This window comes from Nycticebus coucang, chromosome 4 (genome assembly GCF_027406575.1).
Source record: "Nycticebus coucang isolate mNycCou1 chromosome 4, mNycCou1.pri, whole genome shotgun sequence".
Taxonomy (NCBI): Eukaryota; Metazoa; Chordata; class Mammalia; order Primates; family Lorisidae; genus Nycticebus; species Nycticebus coucang.
Genome location: NC_069783.1, coordinates 115,031,843 through 115,053,295, shown reverse-complemented (window position 1 = coordinate 115,053,295; position 21,453 = coordinate 115,031,843). Strand labels below are relative to the sequence as shown.

The window sequence follows — 21,453 nt, the reverse complement described above, 5'->3', positions numbered from 1 at the left end:
GTGACCAGGTGTTCAGTACTGGAAATGACCAAGACCAGATGTCTCCCCATTCTAAATTAAAACCAAATAGAATTAAATTCCCAAAAAGAAAAAAGTTGGGAGGAAAGCAAGTGGAGAGGGGTAGCATGTTGGTGTGGAGGCAACCTCAAGGGTTAAGAGACATCATTCATTCTCTCTGAGGGACTTCTGGCCCCAAATGTACACTATTGTAAAGGTGAGGACTAGAAGCGGGATACAGTTTCCTTAAGTAACAACTTACGTCAAACGAACGGGAAGAAGAAATTAAAGGGCAGCCTGGCATTGATCGTTGGCAGAGCACGGAAGCCTGCCTCTGCAGGTGCAGACACGTCAACAAAAGTAACCACGGTGGAAATAAGAATCGTCTTTTCATTTCCTGCATTGGTCTGTAATAAAAAGCCAGAAATACAAGCCCCCGTCTGGTGTTTAGCAGGGTAACAAAGATGAGACATTTTCTAATCTCTTCTTCACTCAACCACTGTCAGTTTATGAATCTGATAGGTACCAGAGCACTAATCTGCCTTTAACTTGGATGAAAAGAACAGTGTTCCCTAGGTTGTCCTAATGAACATATCAATATGTGTGGGGAGCAGACTATGGCCGGCAAGGCCCCCACAGCCTGGGAAATACTCAGGGAGTGACCTCCAACCACTTTTCCTCCCTTAATATTATTTTCATCTGTCAGAAGTCACTTAGCCCATGCATACTTTCCTTGCTATCGGCAAGCACACGGTTTTTCCTCTTTAAGGATGATCTCTACCCCATGTGTTAAGATTTATGCAACCTTGTTATAAATAAAGCTGTTGCTGCGGTTCAGGGGCTGGCTGCAGTCATCAGCTGTGTCAGCGCTCCTGACATCATCCTGCCTTTCTTTGCCTCTCCCCGTCTTTCATGGCTTTGTATTTCTCAATTTCCCACCATTTCCACTCAAGTCAACTCTCCCCACTCGCTCCAGGTCTCGAGAGGTCTCTCTCTCATGCTGGTACGCGACAAATATCATTCATAACTCAAATTCATGGGAATTTTAAAGATCAAATCTGAACAGGAATGCCAATGTGAGCAGAACCATTGTCAGTGGAGTTGTTTTGTTCTCTAAAGTAAAAGATCAAGAATGACTTTGTTAAATAGTTTTAAGAACACAGATTGTTTACATTGTAATCTTTTCCATAAAGTAATAAAATTCACCTATCACACTTGAGTTTTGTTTGGACTTCTGTGTTAACCTATATCCAAACTAAAGTTAGGCCTACCTTAGGAAATGAGGATAAAATTAGATTCGCAGTTACATTGACTATCTTGGCCTGTGGGTTTAGTAAGGAGCCATATTTAGTCCACTTCACTTCTATAACCAAAGCCACTGGGAGCTGGCAAGAATCCTGCAAAATAAAATGGCATTAATCAATTTGAATATTACACAACCGCAAGCCAAACTTAATCTGTAGTTCAGTTTTAATTATAAAATGTTTCACATATTACAAAATGTTCTGAACAAGAGAATGAATAGACTATATAAGTTCAGATAAAAACAGCTTAGAAAAAGCTGTATTTTAAAGTCCTCAATGCTCCAAAAATATTTTAACACCTAAAGCATAATTTTTCCATCCCCTTGTATTTCTAAAAAGGCAGCATCACCTGAAATTGTGTGGTATAAGGCCAGTACCCAACTGTGGAACCTTCAGGGCCTTACTTGCTCTAACTTCATCTACCTGTTTACATCTACCTCAGACTTCAGGAGAGAAACTAACCAGGCCTAATTTCTGTCTAATTCCAAAATGGAATTATTAATGGACAGAAATTAGGCCTGGTTGCATATCACTTTGAAATACACTGAGGAAATTTAAGTGCTTTCTTTTCACTTATCTCATTTCATCAATTGGCAATTAAGATATAACATTTGGGTATCCAGGCAGTGTCTGTATGTTGTCAAAAAACATGAACAACTCGTCATCTGCACTGAGGACGCTGAGCCACAACGGAGCTGCCAAGCTTGTTGGATGCTCAGGTCTAAGGCTTTTCCCCAGGACCTTGGTTATGGGCAGCCCCAAGGGGAAAATGGGCAATTAGGCCTTCCTGACCTCCTTGCTCTGCAGTCCCTTTGGTTGGCAAATGTGGTAATTATTAAAACTGCAGGCTGGGAGATGGGGACTCTATGGTACTATTTTACTTCCGTGACTGTTTACCATTTTTCCATAACAAAAAGTTTTTAAATACCTCTTTTCAGGACACGGGCCTGCTAAATTTGGTGCCTGCCAAAAAAGCACTGATGGAATTCTTTAACTTGGAACTGCCTTTTATAATAAAAACCTTGGAGGCTAAACAATCCTTGCAGATGTCCTGTTGTTAGAAGGTCAGCTGGGGTAAGCTGAGCATAGCTGATGCTCTGCACTGGCTTCTACCTGGGTTTCCTGTGGGGTTGGTGCAAAACCCGCTGCAGGCCCTATGAGGCCTGTGCCTGGGACCAGTACAGACCTGGGCAATGCTCTGTGCACACTGCTGCTCTCCTCCCTACCTGCGTCTTCCCTTCTGAGGAGGAATAATAACTGGATGTCTTTGCCCACCACCAAGAAGTCAGAAAAAAATTGTCTGTTTCACTGGGACAGCAGAGCTGAGCCAAGACTCCCAACAGTGGAGTGGTAGGGACTGAACAGTTCAGGGACTCAGTGGGGAGGGCAGGCTTGGAGCTTTGAGCCAGTCCTCACTCACTGTGCCCATGCTATAAATACGCTGAGCAGATAATGAGAGGTTGAAGAAACTGTGACAAGAAAAAGCCAGGCAATTAGAGGATAAGATGGAGAGCACGCCTCCAGTGATGGGACCAGCCTACACTCTGACTGTTAAGACAAAAGGGAAAGGTGGGCAGAGGAATCACATGTGACCAGGGAACCTATTTGTAGGAATGTCAGCTTCCATTAAACTCCTTGGGAAGCTGTGAGAGCTCTCATGTGTGGGCTACCTTCCATAGACTGGGGAACAACAGATGGGAGAAGTCTCAATCTTTGAGACAGGCCTCACACTTGTCTATCATATTGCAGATGCCTAAAAAGGGGGCTCAGGGAACACCAACAATCACAAAGTGATCCTAGGATGGTAGCACCATGTCAAGGCCAGATGAACCTCATTTAACCCTCTCTAGTACCCCATGTAGCTGGTACCATGACTTTCATTCCCTTTACACAAATGAGGAAACAGGCTCAAATCCACAAAATTGCTGGTCAAAGGTGACATTGCTAACAATGTACAAAATCAGTATTAAAAAGTCAGGCCCATCTGATAACAAAGCCCAGAACCAACCTACCTCCCAAATAGGTGGTTTCCCCAGCTCCTCTGTCACCCTATCTGGAAGAGGCAGAGACTGCTAACATGTATCCTTCACCTTCCTCCCCTTTACCTTCATGTTGGATGACTGGGTGACCAAATGGACAGGTACCCAGTCCAGCGCATCCTGGGCTCGTGAATTTCCGAAAGGAGCCACATAATCTGGGAAAGCCTGGCCCTTCAGCAGGCTCTCCACCCTCTGTGCAACCAGCAGGCATGGGAGAGCTCTGGTCAGTCTTAGGGAAGAAAAAAGAGGTCAACTGAACAAGTCTGCTGTTCATCTACCAGCAGTTTTTAAAGGCCTCAACACAAATGCCTTTTCAGTTTCATCATTTTATCACTCTCCAATGGGGGGTTATTTGGACAGAAGCTAAAGTGTCTCTAGGCCAGGCATGTTGGCTCACACCTGTAATCTCAGCACTTTGGGAGGCCGTGGTGAGAGGATTGCTTGTGGCCAGGAGTTCAAGACCAGCCTGGGCAATATAGTGAGACCCTGCCTCTCCAAAAAAACAGAAAAGTTAGCTGGGTGTGGTGGGTGCCTGTAGTCCCAGCCACAGGGGAGGCTGAGGCAGGAGGATCACTTGAGCCCAGGAGTTGGAGATTGCAGTGAGCTATGATGACACCAGTGCACTCAAGCCTGGGTGACAGAGCAAGACGTATCTCAGAAAAAAACAATAAAAACTGATAAAATAAAACAAAACCAACAAAATGTTTCTAACTTTGCATAATCTTGGCCAGGGAGATAGGTCCAAAATATTTTTTCCTAAACTGCATTCCACTGAAGCTCTGTACAAGAAGGGTTCCATGGTCAACAGCTGAGGAAACACTGTACTTCCACATCCCAATGTCCTTCCTGAAGCACATGTACACTTAAAGGCTCTGAGGAAAAGGGAAGGGGGAACGGGTATGGTAAGCTCCCACCTAATACGTACAATGTAGGGGTATATGGCACATTACCTGGGTGAAGGACTCAACTGCAACTTGGACTTTACCTTATAAATGCAAAGAATGTAACCTAATCATATGTACCCTCATATTAATCTGAAATTTAAAAAAAAAAGGCTCTGAGAAGTCCTATAAGAAGGAATCAGGTTTTAACTTTAATTTGGTATTTCTCAAACATACTGGACTATAGGCCTATCCCTCTGACATCTTGGGGCATGTATTCTATGGAACCACCTTTGAGAGACACTGTTCTAAAGGGCTCAGCAAGTATAAAGGGTAACAGTGGATCTACAACCAAACTAATGTTGTAGGCACCCCGGGGAGATGTGGGGGGTGTGCAGGTAGGGGGAGGGGATGAAGGGCTAAGAGCCAAATCATCGTCTTCTAAGGTGGGAACGCAATACAAAATTCATAAAACTAAAAAATCAAGAAGGAGCATTATATGCAAGTTATCTAAAGATCTGGGAGTAGGTTTCCAAAGAACAGGCTAGAAGATTTGCCCCACCAACTCTGGGGTGGGGCAAATTAGGGTAATAGCTACTATTTTTATAACACACTGTGCAGAGGTATTTGACATTTTGTATTATGAGCATATTTGAAAACAAAAAGATAAATTAAAAACAGATCACATATAGGCACTCCCCCCATGGTTTTGTTGTACTGTGTATATTAAAATTTAGAAATATAGAAAAGACTTTTAGAGGAAGTATTTTTGCTATTAACTCAAAGGTTATACAACCTTAAAAAATGAAACAAAAAATCCCTGAGACTTTTACTCTGCCACATTTGATAAGAAAAATGATTGTAATAGTTTTGCTACTATTCATTAATAATGATAATAATCTGTGTGTAGCTTTTGTAAGAGCTCATCAGCTGATGCAGAGGTTTGAATGGGGATGAGTGGAAATGCTTTGTTTTCTGATCAACACAAATTCAAATAGAACCCAGTTATTCACTTACCTTAGTTTACAACCAGATAGCATATTGTAACCAAACAATACTGGGGTCCGGATCCCCTCAACTGCTAAGCAGTCTTGCTCAGCTGTGCTACGAAGAATAGTAAGTTGTCCATATCTATTCATGGTCTGAATGATTCCAGATATTCACAGACAGTTAAGGGATAATCAACCAGTGCTGATTCTCAGGTAAGAAGACAGTGTTACTTGTGGGACATGACTAAGACCCAAATACACCTTCTCTGGGCCTCAGAGATTTTTACAGTTATTTCTTGGGAGAGGGCAAAAATACTTATAACTATTTTCCTTGATTAGTAGACACTTAGAAAAAAAATCCTAAGAAACTGGCCTTTCAAAATTAATTCTAAACTGTAAAAATCACTACATTTATTTAAAAGTCTCTGTTTAAATATGAAATTAAATACAGCTAGATGTCAACTCTTCTGTTGTAAGATCTTCATTTTAAAACACTGACATTTTCTTAGGACATGCTGTTTTCCCCCCTACAGCCAATCTCCACTCAGCCCCACTTGCTGGGCAGTCAGACCCACAACCCGCCAGAGCCACCCAGGGGAATCTCCAGCTAGGACTTATCTCTCTTTCCCACAAACAGGCCCTGGGTCCCTCAGCAACAAAGAGAACTGCAGTCCACGCACATGGACAGGGAAATCGGTCTTCCCTACAGCACCAAAAAGGATATCCCTTCTGCAGCTGGGTGCCAGCAGCTAGTGGGAGCCCCACAACATAACCAGGGTTTCCACTGAGAGGAACCGGCTTTGTATTTTGCTGAAAGACAATATAAAAATGCCCCCACATAATTCTCACTTTAATAAAAAGATGGCAGGGAGAAAATGAAATGCTTTTCATAATAAAATCTGCAATTACCAACCAATAAAAGAATTTCTCCCCCTACTCATAACTATAAATATATCTACTGAGTGTAGGAGTACGTCACACTGTAGAAGAACAAGCTACCCTGGAAGGGAATCTTATTCCCAAATGGAAAAGATGCAAGGACTATACTTAGTTGTATTACAAACTCTACATGCCACATGCAAGCCCTTCGTTCACTACAAAGTGTTAGATGTGATAAGACTTCTAAATTGAGGATTTTTTCACTAGGAAGTTATTAACTTGGCAATTAAATACTTACACAAATTTGACCAAACTTACCTGAATAAAATGAATTTCAAACTTTTGCTGCAGTGGAACTGTTACACTGCTAATTATCCCCAGAAGGAGAGAGAGATCAGCTTTTATAACTTCACCTGCCTCCGTATATGTAAGGCTATACTTTACCTAAAAACAAAATGATACTCCAAATATACCTGTTTCCATTTCAGTAGCTTTATTAATAACTCAAATAAAATATCCACTGGTAGCAAATCTTTTCCCATTTCCCCATTTGTTTAAGCTTTTCTCTGCTATCCAGTCAGATTATAAGGTGTTCCCTCAGCATTACTCCCAGTGGAAAGCCTCTGAGCCTCTCTGTGCCTAGTTACCTAAGTTCCAACTCTTCTGGTTCAAGCAGAATGTAATTAGCCTAACAAAAACAGCAGCAAGAACAAAAAAATTTTGTTTAGAGACTGGATCTTGCTTTGTTACCCAGCTCACTGCAGCCTCAAACTCCTGGACTTAAGCGACCTCTCCTGCTTTAGCCTTCTGAGAAGCTGGGACTCCAGGCAAGTGCCATTATGTCTGGCTAATAAAAATTTTTTTTTTTTTTTTTTTTTTTTTTTTTTTTTTTTTTGTAGAGACAGAGTCTCACTTTATGGCCCTCGGTAGAGTGCCGTGGCCTCACACAGCTCACAGCAACCTCCAACTCCTGGGCTTAAGCGATTCTCTTGCCTCAGCCTCCCGAGTAGCTGGGACTACAGGCGGCCGCCACAACACCCGGCTATTTTTTGGTTGCAGTTTGGCCGGGGCCGGGTTTGAACCCACCACCCTCGGTATATGGGGCCGGCGCCCTACCAACTGAGCCACAGGCGCCGCCCAATAAAAAATTTTTTTAAAGGGGGTTCTCACTATGTTACCTAGACTGGTCTCTGACTCCTGACAAAATGCTGGGATTACAGGGACGCCACCATGCCTGGTCAAAAACTACAAAAATTTAATGTATTCTTGCAAGTCACTAGATTTATGGAGACAAGTAAAAAATGTCCTCTGATGAGATGGTGTAAAGGCAAACAGGATGCCAAGACAAGCAAAGTGACCATAGTATGCACCAGAGCCTCCTTCAGAGGGTGTGCAGTTACCGGCAGGACATGCAGCTTGAGTCCAGCACAAACAGACAAGCTAAACTGGGCACCTACCTCAAGAACGACATTCCTGCAGATGCTAACAGGTCCAGCATTGATGAGCATAGGCCATACTACGCTAGTTCTTTTCAGCTGGGTGAGCGTTTTGTTTAGAGATTGCATGACGATAGACTGAACAGTGATAGAGACCTACAGAGTGAAGAAGACCTGGATGGTTAAAGGCACTGTACACAGAAGTGAGGGGATTAAAATAACAAAAACTTGAAACAAACCTCCACTAACGTCATGCCAAGTGGAGGAAAGCAAGCTACAGAAATGCTTTGTGCTCATATTTGCAAAAATACAGATATTTATATGGAAAAGCCTATGTACACTCACAAAGAAAATACATGGAAGTATAAAACTAAAATCTTAAAAGCAGGTACCTCTGAAAAAATATGTCCAGACAAAAACTTACACACCAGTGGTTCTCAACCTGCCTAATGCCGCGGCCCTTTAATATAGTTCCTGTGGGTCGCAACCCACAGGTTGAGAACCGCTGCTGTACACAAATGTTCATAGCAGCTATACTCTACAATAGCTAAAAACTGAAAACAACCTAAATGTCCATCAACTTATGAAGAGATAATTAAGAGATCGTATATCTATCCAAAGGAATATTATTCATCCATGAAAATGAAGCACTGATTCATGCTAGCATATAAATCAATCTTGAAAACATACTGAGTAAAATAAGCCAAATTTTTGCAAAAGGATGAACACATTATATGATTCCATATATGAAATGTCCAAATAGGCAAATCCACAGAGACAAAAGTACATCAGTTGTTTCCAGTGGTTTGGGGAGAGAGCTAGGGAAGAATGAAGTGTGACTGATAACACATGTTTCTTTTTGGGGTGATGAAATGTTTAGAAGTTAAATAGTAATAGTTGCACCATCTTGTGAATATACTAAAAACCACTGAATTGTATACTTTAAAATGGTGAGGTTTGTGGAATGTGAATTACATTTCAAACAAACCTCCACTGATACACATATACTCTCTCATCCCTAAAATTCAACTCCTCCTGATAAACCCCACACTCCATACGTACATGTGCACATTCCATATTAAGTCCCAGGATATATATCCTTAAAGCTTCCCTAAATGTACACATGACCCTATTATACACAACTTCTACAAACACACACACACACACACACACACACGCAAGCAAAGTGGTTACTTCTGGGTGGTGAGATTATTAGCAAAAGAAAACAATCAGTGAAACCTTTTAAGCACCATCAGGAAGCTCTGGTTATCTCAATGCTATTAAAGGACGTTTTTCATCTATGGGCATCACTAGCAAACTGACAAAACAGTGAGCAACCTTCTAAAGGTAGTTGGACCTTCTCATACTATAGGACAAATCTATTTGCTCTAAATTTCAATTCTTGGGAGCTACTGGTTAGGAAGGAACCTAATGTATCAGCTGTTTATACGGCCTTGAACTTTGCTCTTAATCACATACCATGCTATTTACTATTTTAAAATTACTAAGTATTTAAGCTGTCACTTTAGAGATAAATAAGCAGTCTTTGTCTGCTCCCATGACCAAGAAGACCTGCAACTATCTTTTATATAAGTCAACTACCTCTCACAGAAGAATGGGACATGATTCATGATAAAGACAAGCTGTCATGTGTTGAGAGGGGCAGAAGGCAAAAACAGTCATAGCAAGGCCCTCTGCATAACCAGCTGCACTGATGAGTTTAAAAATTATGTAGAGGCCTGATGTGGTGGCTCATGCCTGTAATCCCAGCACTTTGGGAGGCTAAGGTAGGAAAATTGGTTCAGGACAGGATTAGAGACCAACCTGGCCATGCAGAAAAACCATGTCTCTACAAAAAAAATTTTTTTTAATTAGCCTGGCATGGTGGCATATGCCTATAGTCCAAACTACTCAGGAGGCTAAAGCAGGAGGATCACTTCAGCCCAGAAGTTCAAGGTTGCAGTGAGGTCTGATCATGCCACTGCACTCTAGCTTGGATAATAGAGCAAAACCGTGTCTCTAAAAAAATTAAAAATTAAAAAAAAAGGTTATGTAGGAATTTCTAGGCTTCTAGGCTACAATTTGAATTAATTAGCCCTTGTTTAAGTCATCCAAAGACAACCCTGGATAGCTTCATTGAAACAAACTGACCCCTGATTTTAGCAATGACACCAAGAAAATGCCCACCTTTCCATTTGAGCCTCTGATGGACCACTTCCATGGTGTGTCTTTTTTTTTTGAGACAGGGTTGGGTAGAGTGCCGTGGCATTACAGCTCACAGCTACCTCACACTCTTGGGCTTAAACGATTTGCTTGCCTCAGCCTCCCAAGTAGCTGGGACTACAGGTGCCCACCACAATGCCTGGCTATTTTTTGGTTGTAGCTGTCATTGTTGTTTGGCAGGCCCGGGCTGGGTTTGAATTCGCCAGCTCCAGTGTATATGACTAGCACCCTAGCCGCTGAGCTACAGGCGCTGAGCTGTAGGGTTTTTTTTTTTTTTTGAGACAGTGTTTCACTTTGTCACCCTCAGTAGAATATTGTAGTGACACAGCTCATAGTAACCTAAAACGCTTGGGCTCAAGTGATTCTCTTGCCTCAGCCTTCTGAGTAGCTGGGACTACAGGCTCCCACCACCACACCCAGCTATTTTTAGAGATGGTGTCTTGTTCTTACTCAGGCTGGTCTTGAGCTCCTGAGCTCAGGCAATCCACCCACCTTGGCCTCCCAGAGTGCTAGGACTGCAGGCGTGAGCCACTGCGCCCGGCCTAGTATATAGGTCTTATTGGCAAAAACTGAAGGGTCCAGTTTAAATAAGCTTTGGAAAGACTGAGGGACTAGTGTAAATGGCAAGAACTGCCCCAGTCCCAATGTTTCACTGGAATAGTCAGAAGAATAAAATGGGAGGACTGTTCTGATGTCCCCAATGTCTTCCTCAACCACATCCCATCTCACACCTCCTGCTAGTAAGAACTACAGCATACTTAACCATTAAACTATCCATTTGCTTCTATGATGATAGGAAAGAAAAAAATTAAAGAAAAACCCAACAACAATGAAACTAAGGGCTCTGCTTAAATCTTCTCTGATGGCTCAACAAATACTGACAAGGATACTGGGCAATCATGATAGTCTTCACTTAACAGGGAGACTGTATCCAATTTCTATATTTCTGATCCTCTAACACATCCCTATTAGTTTGTATGCTTGTTCTTTAGAGCTCTGGTCCCCAACCCCCAAGCCACAGACAGTACCCGTCTGTGGTCTATTAGGAAGTGGGCTGCACAGCAGGAGGTGAGTGAATCTTCACCTCTGTTTGCAGCTGCTCCCCATCGCTCAGATCACTGCCTGAGCTCTATCTCCTGTCACAGCCCCCCCCACTCCATTCAGGTCTGTGGAAAAACTGTCTTCCATGAAATTGCTTCCTGGCGCGGCGCCTGTGGCTCAAAGGGGTAAGGCACCAGCCCCATATACCGGAGGTGGCGGGTTCAAACCCAGCCCCTGCCAAAAACTGCAAAAAAAAAAAAAAAAAAGAAAAAGAAACTGCTTCCTGGTACAAAAAAGTTTGGGGACCGCTGCTTTAGAGCACAAGCTTTAGTTCAGAGTTGTGAGTTGGAAGTCCCAGTCTACTATGTCCTGCATAGCTGCAGGATAAAGAGGGAACGTGTGTGAAGCTTGTAACATGGGATGTGCCACAGAGCAGAGCTTAATCCAGCATCATGGTGAAGTGAAGGTCTCTGGGGCCAGACTGCCTGGATTCCTGTCCCAGCTCTGCTGCTTCCCGGCTGTGTAGCTGTGAGCAAGTTAATTCATCTCTCTGCAACTCTTCTGCCAGAGAGTGACAACAACAGGACATACCTCCTGGGTAAGTACATATCCCAGGAAGATATGCCTGTTCTTCAGATATGTACAACACTGAGAACAGGGTCTGGAACCCATTCCATTCTTTCTAGTAATATCCATCATTTCTCATAATAAGTCTTCCCAACTTGATTGGATTGACCTCCTAGTTAATCATCACTTATCACATAACCCAGTGAGTGCCTAATTCATACTGGCTGCTGCCCTAGAACTAAGGTTACATCATGAACAAGGCAGACTGGGTTGCTGCCTCCATAGATAGTTCAATTTTTGAGTAGTAGAATCAAAGTGTTTTCTAGTAGCTAGAGGAACATAAGAACTAGCTCATTATGTGACTTTCGAATTAAGTTCTTGGAAACCCTAGGGTTCCTCAGAGGGACGAAAGGGTGGAGCTGGGAAATTGGGCAGGTAGAAGGCTTCAGGCCCCATCTCTGCTCCAACCAGCATAGCTCCAGATTCAAACCATGATAACACAGGGAGGGTTCTGCTTGAGTCTACATTTGAAAAAAGGGCTGCAAAAGTAAAGCTTGAAAACATCTTCACAGATGAGGGAATCCAGCCTACATACACTACTATAAAATCCAAAGTCACATGGCTATTTCCTTTCAAACTCCTTCAAACATGTTTGTGCCAAAGAGACTTAAGTCAACTGTGGCCAGTGTTGTTACTGTCCCCAGGGTTTTCTGTGCGCACCCTCCCACTCAGCCTTGCATCAAGCCTTTGCACAAACACTCACCATCCACTCAATAAAGGGAGGCTGAGGGGTAAGTCAGATAAGAACATAATGGCAAAGCTGAGTTTTGGACCCAGCTAACAAGCCCCATAGGCTTTGAGAAACTGTGACAAAGCCATTGTGTCAGGCCTCCTTGGGGACTGTGTTCACAGACCGGCCTAGCCATATCTAAAAAAGACCTTGGCATCCTGACCATAGCTTGACAGCAGCCTTGAGCTGGGGGTGACAAGGCTTAGACTGGAATCTACCCTCAAATCAACCCCTGTAGGTACACTCTGCGAGTGCATACCTCCTGCACATGTGTGTACACCCACTGAGCAAAACATTGACAGTTTCTACTCTGGGCAGACAGCATCCTGGGAACTGGCCAGCTCTCTTGACAAGAGACCAAGGGCCACCCTGAATGTTCAGAAGACAATCACACCCATTACCAGTCAAGACAGCTGTGTCACTTAAACACTGAAGAGTGTGGAACCACAACCGAGGGAGCTGGAAATCCTGAAGCGTGATTCCAAAGGAGCATGTACTAATGAGTTTCCCTATTTCGTGTCTGTTTGCTTTTTGACAAGTGTACTTGTTATTGGCAACAAATACAAATTGGTACCTTAATTATAACTACTATGAATATTCATTTCAAAGGGCTCAGAAATAAGACAGTATACTATAAGCTATCTTACTTTCAATTAAGATATACTCTTACCTTTGTTCCTGAATGAGGCACCTAGACAAAAAGAAAGCACAACAAATTGTGTTAAGTACAACAAAGAGAACCATTTTCACTGCTTTTTCAGACCATGGGTTAAATCTTATTCAAGATTTCACAAAGAGAACACAATTTCCTTGGTCAAGGCTTCCATCTACACGGATTTATATCCATGTTGTAATCAAAGAGGTAACTTGCATTTTCCATCTATATTCGTTTCCTTCAGACTGAAGCTCAACAAGTTAGTCTCAGGAAGGTTCCATGCTTCAGTGTCATTGTCCCATATTTCAACATAGATACCACTATTAAAGCACTATGGGGGAGGCACAGGTCCTGCCCTCTTGCTGCACCTGTCCTCACTGTCACTCACTACCATCACCTGCTCAAGTATTTCCACAAACTCCTTACTGCCGCTAGCCCAAACCTGCTCAATGTCAAGTGTCTGTGTCCCCAGAACAGCTGGCACACTCTTTCTGAAGGGTTCACCTCCCTTCATGTTCTGTCCCCCTCTCCCAACCTGTCACAAGACACCCTAGTAAACCACGGGGAGCTGTGAGGAGATAGAAAAATAGACATGTTGGGCGGCGCCTGCGGCTCAGCGGGTAGGGCGCCAGCCCCATATGCTGAGGGTGGTGGGTTCAAACCCGACCCTGGCCAAACTGCAACAAAAAAATAGCCGGGCGTTGTGGCGTGCGCCTGTAGTCCCAGCTACTTGGGAGGCTGAGTCAAGAGAATCGCCTAAGTCCAAGGATTTGGAGGTTGCTGTGAGCTGTGTTACGCCACGGCACTCTACCGAGGGGGATAAAGTGAGACTGTCTCTACAAAAAAAAAAAAAATAGACATGTTTGGGGAGGCCTTAATTGAAAGCGAACTGCACCTGCATGCCTTTGGGACTACTTCCAGGACTCCTTCAGGACTACTTCAGGACAACCGTGAGAAGTCAAACCACCTGGAAAAATTCATGGGCCTAGATGGCTAACTTATAAGAAGAGAGGGAAAGGGAAGGGAGAGGAAAGGTTAAACTTGATTCTAAAAGCGGAAGCCCAAATGAATAATAACTCCATGGACCATATTACCCCTCACCAAAAAGGAAATGGGGTTGACAATAAACATGTGGTTTTTAATCACTGAAAAATGTCTACTCCCCTTGCAGCCCTCCACCTCATCTGTTAAGCAGGCCAGCACCTCACTCTTTTATTCAGTTCAGGTTTTGGTCACTGCAAGAAGGGGCCCCTTCACCACCATGCCCTGTTCTTTTGTTTCCAGCCCTTTTCTGACTGCTATTTCATCTGCCAAAGAGTAGATTTTTTTTCTTCTGGACTATTTCTAGAGAGAGCTTTTTGATACTAAAATGATTATTTCTGTTAGACATATCATATTTATAGGATTTCTAAAGTTTTTAATTATTAGTAAAGATTTTAATTCAGGAGACAGACATTATTGGTTATCTTCATGATGAACCAAAGTAGGAAAAATGAACAAAAGCAAAATATGAGCTAACTGTATGAAAATAAAAATTTCTTAAATTATTTAAGAAATAATTATTTAAATAATTATTTAAATTATTTCAATAATCACTGATACCAAAGTACTGGAGAAAAGAAATTTCAATTTGAGTGTTAGTCATGTACTGAAATTATTCTATACTTGTCATATTTTAAAAGGATACAAAGAACAGAAAACATATCTAACAAATCAGTTCCACTTCAAAATAATTCTTACCCTCAAAATTTCAGGGCTGCTATAATAAGCCATGCGAAGGGCTTCAATTTGATCACACTCTTCTAAATTTATTTCTCTGGTGCACTTAACAGCCTGGTTCACTAGAAATGCTGGAAATCATAACATTCCCAAGGAAAAAAATACAAACAGATGAAAATTTTCAACTGCCCCATGGCAACTAAAAAAAACATAACCTAGGTAAAACTACAAAATAAGTTACAACACAAATATGTAATGTGTTTAAAATACGGTTTTTAATTACTTTCAAATAGGTATTCAAAATTCACAAGATTCAAAATTCAAAAGGCACAAAAAGATAGTGAGCAATGTCTCCCTCAGGAAGGTTGAGAACCACTGCTCCAACGCCTTTCTTCCCCGCTGCCCAAGCTACTCCCAGTCCCCTTCTTCAGAAACAGTGAAAATGAAGTGTCTTGTGTATCATTTGGAAATGTTCTATGCAAATAAAAGCAAGTGTGTATGCCAAAAAAATTTTTATTGTTTTCTTTACCCTTTTGAAAACAAATACACCATATATACACTATTCTGCTTTTCGGTTTTCTTCGCTGAACAACATATATGGAAGATCAGCCTGTCTCAGTACATGAAGAGCTTCCTCCTCCTTTCTTAAGAATAATTAGTATCCTATTAGAGATGTTGCATAATTATTCCACCAGTTTCCTATTAATGAACACTTAAGTTGTCTCTGTCTTTACCATTACCAACAATGCTGCAATGTATTACTTCATGTGAGCCAGAGTTTCTGTAGGATTAACTCACAGAAGTAGAATAGTTGCGTGAATAGCACATTCATTTGGAATTTTGATACATATTGCTAAATTGCCCTTCACGGAGGTTGTACCAGTCTATAGTCCCACAGGCTATGTAGGTGACTACCTATTTCCCTACAGCCTCAACTTTTTTGAACTTTGCCAATCTGATAGAGGAAAATGGTATCTCAGTTTCATTTTAATTTACACTGTTCCTTGTGTGTGTGAGGTTAAGTGTCTTTTCAATGGAATGTGTTTTCCTGCCGTGCATTATTTTGATAAGCTTTTTGATAGTGAAGCTCACCTAAGTGTGGGAGAGCCAGGCCTGCTGCCTTCCCTTCATATAAAACCCCATTCTGTGGGTTTTACAGGCTCCTAAATGGAGCAGCAAGACCCATGGGAGACCGGGCATTGGAGGAAGCATAGACTGCAGGCCAACTGTGTGGGTTCAGTCCTCATTCCACCACTGCCTGCCTGGGCCTGAGCAAGAAACTGCATGCCACTCAGTTTCCTCATTTAAAAAATAAAGATACTAACCTGACTGCAAAAGATCACTGTGAGGATTAAATGGAAAACACATGCAAGCACTTAACCCAATACCCAGCACACAGTAAGCGCTTACTAAATGTTAGCTGTTGATAAGCTTTAGAATTTTGCAACAATTGGAAGTGTTAAACAACATCTTTTTTCAGATAGAGAGTTCCCCACCATTCCAAGTGCTCAAGCAGCAACTGCATGTGGTAGGAAAGACTCTAGAGCTGGGTAGGCAATGAAACTACATAAACTTGAGGTCTCTTTCAACTTGCAAATTCTGTTTCTAGTTATGAAACCTGTTTAATTATAACTACTATTAATACTCCTAATAGTACTACATAACTACTATTAATAACAGCAAACTGTTTACAGAAAAAAGAATAGCCGATCTCTTACCTGCAGGGTTATTGTCAGTGCACAGAGACGATGTGAGGGGCAAAGGAAATCTCAGAAATGAATCTGAAGTCTGCAGAGGAGCCCCAAACTGCAAATACAACCACCAATAATCATGATGGTGTTATTAAGGAATTCATTCAACACTTACTATGCACCTATATGTGCCAAGCAGCACTGCAGGCATAAGCAACATAGTGATGAGCAAAAGACAGATGTGGTCCTTGCCAACACGGAGCTTACATCAAGCTGCTTCATCCTTTTCTAAAGGAGGTATGTTTCTGTGCATGCATTTTACTGAACTTGCACGCTTTTTAATTACAGGATTTCTCTGGAAGGGTGTATAAGAAGTTGATGTAAGATTTCCCTCTGTACACAGGAACTGGGTGGCTAGACACAGGGGTGAGAGAATTATTTTCCAGTAGCATTCACTATTTGAAGAACACATAAAATATACATTAAATTATAAAAATCAATGTTTTATGACTCATTTTTATGAAAGAATGCCTTCTTTTTCCAATCCAAGTCCTATAAAATTCTTTCTCAATTTTCAAAATCCACATTTGCAGCTACTGGGCATAGAGCTAATTTTCTTGAATTTGAAAGTTTATTCAAATGTCAATGTCTTGGTGCCAGCAAAAGTATGGGAAAACAAGTCCTTTTGTTCACTGGAGCTATGAGTATAAATTACCGTAATCTTTCTGGATGGCAATATCTTACCAGCATTTTAAATTTTCATTCATTTTGACCAAGCTAACCCATTTATAGAGACACAACCTAAGGATTTAATCATACAAGTGTACAAAGATATATGTCTATATAATAATGTTCACTGTAGATTTATAATAGCAAAACTGGAAAGAAATGTCTGCTAAGAGTGGAAAAGCTCAGATACATATACAGCAAGGAAAGGAATACTTCCTAAATTGTAGCTTTAACCCTAGTTCTGACAAGTTACTTTCCTGTGCTTAAGTCTGTCTTATCAGATAAATGGGAACAATGATGGGTCCCTCCCAGGGTTATATATGAGTAATGCCTGACACACAGAAAAATACTCAATAAATGGTAATTTTTATAGTGACACAGCAAGATGCACAATATTTGTCACTGAAAAAGGTATTTTCTAGAATAATGTGGTTAACTATAAATCCTAATTCTATACAAAATTATATGTACATTTTAATAGATGTATTTAACAGTCAGGAAGAATACACACCAATCTTTTCACAATGATTCACAGTGTGAATTTTAATGGAGACAAGAAGCCTTTCAATTTTTACTTCTATACATTTATAATTTTAATCCTTAGAACTAATACATGTTACTAGCTGGGCAAGGTGGCTCACGCCTATAATCCTAGCACTCTGGGAGGCTGAAGTGGATGGATTACCTGAGCTTAGGAGCTTGAGACTAGCCTGAGCAAGAGCGAGATCCATCTCTACTAAAAATAGAAAAACTAGCCGGGCATTGTGGCACACACCTCTAGTCCCAGCTACTTGGGAGGCTGAGTATAAAGTATTACTTGAGCCCAAAAGTTTGAGGTTGCTGTAAGCGGGCACTCTACCCAAGGTGACAGAGTGAGACCTCTATCTCAAAAGAAAAAAAAAAAAAGAACTGGTACATGTTTCTTTCATACTTTTCTTTTAAAAAGATGCTTCTAGGGTGGTCATGGTGGCTCATACCTGTTATCCTAGCACTCTGGAAGGTCAAAGGATCACTTGAGCCCAGGAGTCTGAGACTAGCCCAGGCAACATAGCAAGACTGTATACTCTGTCTCTACAAAATATAGAAAAATTGGGTGGGTGTGATGGCATGCACCTATTGTCCCAGCTATTTGACAAGCTGAGGCAGGAGGATCACTTGAGCCCAGGAGTTCAAAAGCTGCAGTGAGCTATGATCGTGCCACTGAACTCCAGCCTGAATAACAGAACTCAAATCGTGCCACTGAACTCCAACTCTGAATAACAGAACTCAAAAAAAGAAAAAAATAGATGCTCCCCAAAAAGTTAAAGTGTATTCAAAATTACACACATTTAAAGGTATACTAATGAATAAATATAGAACAGCAGTACACATCTTCCAAAGTCTATAAGCAATTTAAGGAAGAGAAAGCATCCAACCAATCTACTTCATGTTCCCTCCCTGCAGCATAACTCAAGCTTATTTTGCTGCATCTTTTTAAGGCTGAGGAGAGCAAAGAATTCTGCAGAGAAAAATGCAAGCTTACCAAAGAATAAACTACATTAAATCCTATATTCAAAATTCAAATACTCATTTTACTCTTCATGATCTTTGATTTGTAGGCATGAACATGCTCACTGCAACCTTAAACTCCTGGGCTCAAGTGATCCTCCTGCCAGAGGAGATCTGGGACTATAGGCACATACCACCTCACCAGGCTAATTTTAAAAAATTTTGTGTAGAGACAGAGTCCCTCTATATTGCCCAGACTGGTCTTGAACTCCTGGCCTCAAGCAATCCTCCCACCTTGGCCTCCCAAAGTGCTAGGATTATAGGTATGAGCTGCAAGCCCTGGCCAACATTAAGTTTTTTAGTCTGTAGTATCAATTCTATGTCTCAGGAAAGCCAGTTAATAACACACAGAAAATTAACTTACAAGGACAGGATATCCATGTCAGGAAGAGCAGACTCAATCAAAATTCTTGGCTCACCTCATATTTTGCGGTATTTGGAGCATCCAACTTGGTTGTGAAGGAAACATCTGATTCAGCATTCAATGTAAAACCATCAGATGTTTTCATCAACTTGTCAAAACTGTTTTCATCAGGTACTTCCGGATTAATAAAGGATAATGCAGGTTTATCTGTTTTCAGAAAAAATATTTTAAATCAGCATAAAATATATAGTATATATGACATAATATTTTGGAAACAGCTTTTGGTAGCATTAAGGCTGATATGGAAAAAATAAAGTGTCTTTTTCCATATTCACTTCTTCTAGCACTTCTTGAAACTTGTTAAATAAATAGGATCCCTACCTTCAGCTTGCTTCTCTAACAGTGGGGGAAATAATAGTCTCCAGTGCCTGTAAGTAAATAGCACAACAGAAGCCAATAATATAATCGATTGACTGATGAGTCTGCTCCATCGATCTGTAAGGGGATGCTCTCTCCAGATGGCTATGGAAATGAAAGAAACCTATTTCTACTTTCACACAGCCACCTTGAAAGCCCAAGAGAAAAATGTGCTGGGTACAGGAGAGAAAGTTGGGAAGAGAGCAGGCTGGTTTGTACACTGGGCTCATGTTATACCAGAGAATGTGACAGTTGCTAGCCAGTCATCACTTCTGATTACAAATTGGGCAAAGCATTCATGTAAATTTTCAATCATAAGGGAATAAAACCAAAAGACTTAAATATATTCTGAAAAGATGAAGTTTAATTAATAAAACCATAAATGTGTCACTAATATTTGATATCTTCATAACATTTTACACTCACGTTCTTTGGATGTAGACACTTATTTGATCTTAATACTCATATAAAAATAAGATCCTGTTTTCATGCAAATATTCTTAGTAAAAATAAAAGAGAAAAAGGAAATAGAAACCACAGGTAATGTTCAAAGCAGAACTTGATTTTCTTTTTTTTTAATTTTAACTACATTTCTCTTCTTTATCTCTTAGTGGGCCTGATCATTACACAACCTGATTTTCAACCATTAATCCTGGAGGAAAGAAAGTAAAAAAACAAAATGTGTATATAGAAAACAATTATAAATTTTATGTATGTCTACATATTACAAACACCTCTGAAATTATAAACTCCTCTGAAATTAAGAGCAAAGGTTTTAAAAGACAACTACACAAGCACAATTACTTTTAAAGAAAATGTGCACACCTACAAGTCTATAAAGTTACCTGTTGAAGTGATCTCAGAAGATATACATTATACATAGAGCCAAAATATAAAATATTTGTTCAAAATCTAACTGAATGTTTTTCCATAAAATAATTTTAAAACAAATTTTCTAGATTTTCACAAAATATATCAATGTTGAATACTTACAGTTTATAATATGAATGCAGAAAATAGACGGGTTGATCTGGTCGACAAGTTTAAATACCCTTTGAGGTGGATCTGCTGTAAAATTCAATGAATAGATGGCTGCTTTTTGACTACAAAACTGGTTATTGCTCCTGAAAATTACAAAAAATAACAACACAAACTTATAAGGCATAAGCATACGATCTTAGTAAGATTATTTTAAAACTGTCAGATGTTTGTGCACTGTACCATGTTAACAGTGCACAAACCTAGAGGACAGTTATGAAAGTATAATGCTAGAAATGAATCCATTTCTTTTTTTCAGTTTATTCAGTGTTAAAATGTTTGGCATTTGAGCCAGGCACAGTGGCACATGCCTGCAGTTCTAGCTACTTAAGAGGCTAAGGACAAAAGGATCACTTGAGCCCAGGAGCTTGAGGCAACACAGTAAGACCCCCTCCTTATTGGAGGTCAGGAGTTTGCAACCAGCCTGAGCGAGAGCAAAAACTAGCCAGGTGTTGTGGTGGGTGCCTGTAATCCCAGCTACTCAGGAGGCTGAGGCATGAGAATCGCTTGAGCCCAGGAATAGGAGGTTGCTGTGAGCTATGACACTTAGGGCACTCTACCAAGGGCAACATAGTGAGACTCTGTCTCAAAAAAAAAAAAAAAAGGTAGCTATTGCCTGTGTACTCTTGCCAAGACTGGATGTTATCATTCAGTTTTTATTGGGCCTTAAGGAATGCACAGGAATCAAACAAAGGGAACAGGAGGCCAGCTAATCCAAGTGCAAGAATAGGATTGGCCAAGGATGGGAATAAATAAATTGATGGTCTTTGGGAATCTCTGAGTACCAATGTTGGGCTGGAGTAGAAGATTTGAGATGGAGGTTAGTAGGAAATAGGTTCTGAAAGAAGTTGGGAATGCATCTGAATGGAGGCTCAAGAGTCTGTAGGTAATGAGACCTTCTCAAGGTTTTTCAGCAAATAAATGATAAGAAGAAGTGTGAGCTTACACAGTGGAAGGGAGTAGTGACAGGCAAACAAAGAGCTATAGTCACAGAAACTCAGAATGGGACCCCTCTTTCCCCTGCAGTCAGCCAGCTCCCTAATCCTGTGCAGTGTCAGTAGCAGATATGGATATTTCTCTCCGGTTCCACCATCCTGTCTTTTGGGGAGGGTAGGATAACCATTACTCCTCATCTTCAATAGCTTC

The 21,453-nt window shown here is 41.0% G+C and overlaps 1 protein-coding gene across 4 annotated transcripts in view; it reads right to left on the bottom strand.

The window, feature by feature from the left end:
• Positions 1-21,453, bottom strand: part of TCTN1 (tectonic family member 1) — a 30,250-nt gene that overhangs the window by 724 nt on the left and 8,073 nt on the right. For 3 of the 4 annotated variants that reach the window (XM_053587449.1, XM_053587451.1, XM_053587452.1), the window contains 12 exons: positions 20,263-20,393; positions 18,908-19,059; positions 16,239-16,326; positions 14,542-14,651; positions 12,817-12,837; positions 7,547-7,681; positions 6,408-6,533; positions 5,935-6,020; positions 5,239-5,379; positions 3,407-3,569; positions 1,269-1,394; positions 253-404 (listed from right to left, as the gene is read on the bottom strand). In XM_053587449.1, coding sequence (XP_053443424.1) covers positions 261-404; positions 1,269-1,394; positions 3,407-3,569; positions 5,239-5,379; positions 5,935-6,020; positions 6,408-6,533; positions 7,547-7,681; positions 12,817-12,837; positions 14,542-14,651; positions 16,239-16,326; positions 18,908-19,059; positions 20,263-20,393 — 1,423 coding nt within the window. In that variant the 3' untranslated portion in view covers positions 253-260. Of the gene's footprint in view, positions 1-252; positions 405-1,268; positions 1,395-3,406; positions 3,570-5,238; positions 5,380-5,934; positions 6,021-6,407; positions 6,534-7,546; positions 7,682-12,816; positions 12,838-14,541; positions 14,652-16,238; positions 16,327-18,907; positions 19,060-20,262; positions 20,394-21,453 lie in introns of those variants that run through there. The other variant, XM_053587450.1, reaches the window with a different exon arrangement.